General features: G+C 34.8%; 1 protein-coding gene across 1 annotated transcript; it reads left to right on the top strand.

Moving 5' to 3' along the window:
- Positions 1-621: 621 nt before the first annotated feature.
- On the top strand, positions 622-2,095 carry LOC109219612 (RING-H2 finger protein ATL38-like). Its single transcript, XM_019384081.1, has one exon. It carries the CDS (start codon positions 745-747, stop codon positions 1,876-1,878), a length of 1,134 nt encoding a protein of 377 aa, XP_019239626.1. The 5' UTR covers positions 622-744; the 3' UTR covers positions 1,879-2,095.
- Positions 2,096-4,018: the final 1,923 nt, after the last annotated feature.

The following is a 4,018-nucleotide window of genomic DNA, read 5'->3' as shown; positions in this document are numbered from 1 at the left end:
ATGTTCTCCAAAGTCTAAACCTTATTGATTAATCTGGTAGTGGCGACTTAATAAAAGTCAACTGTTCTTCTCCTTTAATTTGCGGTAGGCCATTTCTGTTAAATGTTTGTCCTAAATTTCTTATCATATTTGATTATTTTATATTTTGAAGGAAAGGGTACTATATTTGTCATAATTGGGTTTTTAGTTTTTTAGAAAAAGTTTATAAATGATCTCCCATATTTGGCTAGTTCATTTTCTTGGGAAAAGTTTGAATTTCTATAAATTAAGAATTCTTCCAACTCGGTTAATAGTATCTACAATGTAGTCATACGAGATTTGAGAGTCTTGTTTAGGGAAAGAATTTCGAGATAAGAGTTAGTCTGCCATTTGTGTTAGTCTCTTTATGAGGTTCTCTCGATATTTTGTACTCTCTTTTTATATCGTGGATTGTTCATCTCTGCCTGTGGACGTAGGTCAATTGACCGAACTACGTTAAATATTTGTGTCTCTTTTGGTATATTTCTCTTTTATTGTTTGGTTTATCGTTATTCAAGATTTGTTTTTGTTTTATTAGCTTCCGCACACATGATTATTTTCGATCCTAACAATTCAATAATATAAATAGTAGATCTAAAAGAAATCCATTATATCCACCTTTTGCCTTTAAAACTATCCATCTAGCTCCTCTCCATTTCACTCTACAAGTTAACACTGCCGGCGTCCAGATTAATAGTAGTATACATATTCACTATACGAGGAAAAATGAAGCATAAGAGAAATACCATTTGTGGTTTGTTCTTGTGTTTGCTTTACGCTATGGCCAAAACTGGCAGAGTCTCAGCGACAACACCATCTTCAGCTCCATCAACGATGGATTCAAATGTTAAAATCAGCCCAGCGTTAGCGATAGTACTCGCTTGTGTCGTATTATTCGTGATTGCAGTTGTCATCACATTATATATACGTCACATGAACCCCGAGGAACCAGTGGGTTCTTACTTCTTCCGCCACCGACCTGTTTCCCGTGGACTTGACCCTAATATCATCGAAACATTCCCAGTATTTATCTATTCCGATGTCAAAGCCCTAAAGTTGGGCAAATCTATCCTAGAATGTGCTGTTTGCATAAACAAGTTCGAAGATGAAGAAACTCTCCGCCTTCTTCCGAATTGTTGCCACGTGTTCCATTCTGAGTGTATTGATGCTTGGCTTGCCTTTCGTACCACTTGCCCAGTTTGCCGTGCAAATCTCGAAACAAAATCTGCTGGTAAACAGCAAGAAACAGAAAGAAGCGACATAGTAATAGATATTCACGTGACTGCTGGTCCACAAGAAGTGATGAACCAGCAGTCTTCTCAAACACCTACTCATATTTGTTCAACGAAATCTACACCGAGAAATAAAACACCCAACTACGGCCCCCTTACTCCGAATAGTAGCAGTAAGGCGGGAAGTAAGACACCAGATTTTCGGCACCTTGCACCAAAATCAACACCAAGAAGGCCAAAGATTTTTGGGATGTTCAGTCGATCTCACTCGACGGGTCACTCGTTGATTCAACCTGGTGATAATTTCGAGAGGTTTACTCTAAGGTTACCTGATGATGTACGTACAAGATTGGTAGACTTAAGTTCTGATATGACGTTTTCTCCAGAGAGAAGTCCAACCACGGGGTACCGGTTCGAACCGGTGGATGGCCGGTTAAGCAAGTTCCGGTTTCCACCGACCTCGCCTGTGTTTAATAAACCCGGTCCGCCGAAGGAGGAGAATGGTGAGAAAAAACCGAAGAATTTGCTGAAGTCAGTTAGGTCGCCGTTAAGTTTGTTTTGCCGGACGGATAAGGATGATACAGGAGAAAGATCTTTTGCTTATTTAAGATCAAGTACTTCAAGTTAGATAATTTTGTATTTTCATCCCCTTTTCTTTGTTTAGATCTGACAACTCACTTGGACGAGTTTGGCCTGATGAGTCCTTTTACTTTTTACTTTTTCTTTCCAAACATCTTTTATAAGAATTTTTTTTTTCACACAAATAATATGTTGTATATATATAGTTATTGGATAGTGGAAGCGTCACAATTCAATGAATTTGCCTGGTCCGGTTTCTCTTGGTTTCTCTTGTAGTCAACAATTCTAGAATGAATGTTTAGAATGAATGGTTTTTTCTTCTCGTTCTAATTTCTAAGATATAAAACAGATAGATGCACATATGCAATGTGTGTTATATTTGGGCTTTATATTGGTGCAAATTTCCCTATTATTTTCAACCTTTACTGCTCAAAACTCTAATTAAAACACCCGATCATGCACATACCCAACTAATCGCCATACAATGATCTCTTTTTTATTTTAAAACCAAAAATGATCTAGAATAATGGTTCTCCATATAGAACATTTTCTACAAAAAGTACTCTCTTCTGTCACTTTTACTTGACATGTATACTAAAAGTAGATGTTCACTTTTACTTGGCACTTTACGCATATCAAGAGAAGACAATAAATTTTTTCCTGTTTTACCCACGGTATTTATTACCATTTTAAATCATTTTCTCAAGTCCAATAAAATATGCATCAATTAATATGGGTAACGTAGTAAATTATGCACTTCATTTATTATTTCTTAAGGTGCGTACAAAGTCAAAACGTGCCAAGTAAAAGTGACCGGATGAAGTACTTATTATACTGATTTCTAAATATAAAACATTTAACACTACACAATTACTCTAAATTAAATAAACAGTCCATATGTAGGGGTGCCGAATTGCAGAAGTAGGTATTTAGAACTGTTCATCAAAGGATATTCAAAGTTGAAAAGACAAATCTATGTCACAAAAGAATATTAAATAGTTATAAATAGTTGCGCATGATCAAAGTTCACGAATAAGGCACGAAAGCTAAGGTATTTTTTTCCCGAATAAAAAAAGAGAAACATCGTTATCAACTATTGCAGTCGCTTTCTAGTTCAGAGTTTTCTAGTTGGAAAGCACTACTGATGATTTATATCGATTTATCTTGCTTTCGATCAAGTATATATTGATAACAATGTCTACGCTGGTAAAGAAAGTCCATTCAAGTACCCCACTTAAGGTGATTCTGAAATGGGAAGTAGTCATCTGTCCCATAATAACAAATCTCAGAATCTTATCCACAAAGAATAACAATTAAGTGGTTCCTTGACCTAATAGACTAGGAGGTTGAAATCTTCTTCTTGTTTTAGTTGTTATTATTTCCAAAGAAAATTGTCAAAGATCCAATTATATAAAAGGGCCATTAACTTTATATGTGCTAAGACTCGGAGCTGTTAATTAAGAAAGTTGATTCACAAAGGGTTAAAATGTTTCATATTTAGTTGAGGAAATGAACTGTTGTTTTATATCAATGAGATTGCTTTTGTAGTTGAGTAGAACTCAAGGTTAATTTTCTTAACACCATATCAAAGCTGGATTGTCTTTATTCTAGATTTATTCGATATTAGGCTCGTTTAAATTGTCCAAATGTCTAATCCTCTGTGTGTGCGCAGAGGGACAAGGTGTTACAATATAATAATCTCTCCCTTCCACTCTAAGTAATTTTTTTTGACTCTTTTCACACAAAGAAATTCACCTTTTAGCATTAATTAATAATGAAATTAACCATATTAACCTTAATTTGCTCATTAAAAATATAACAAACTACTCCTAGAATCTTTGTTCCAAGAGTAAGTTTGGAAATATTTTAAAAATCACATATTGCGAACCACAAAAAAACTACACCCTCCGTTCACCTTTAGTTGTCAAGTATTCTAAAATAAATTTTAATTTTTACTTGTCACTTTTCGCATATCAAGAGAAAAATAATTTATTTTTTCTATTTTCCCCTTTTATTAATTATTCATCCCAAATTAATTTTCAAATTCATTAAAATTATACACCAATTAATATAGATATTGGACAAGTAAAAGTGAACTAAGGAATTACATAAAATGTACAGGAGGGAGTATACTACTGTCACGGGGGCATTTTTTGTCAGTCCAAAGTCACACCCGCGCGGCAGTCAAG

Source organism: Nicotiana attenuata, unplaced genomic scaffold (genome assembly GCF_001879085.1).
Source record: "Nicotiana attenuata strain UT unplaced genomic scaffold, NIATTr2, whole genome shotgun sequence".
Taxonomy (NCBI): Eukaryota; Viridiplantae; Streptophyta; class Magnoliopsida; order Solanales; family Solanaceae; genus Nicotiana; species Nicotiana attenuata.
This window is presented reverse-complemented; position numbering and strand designations above follow the sequence as displayed.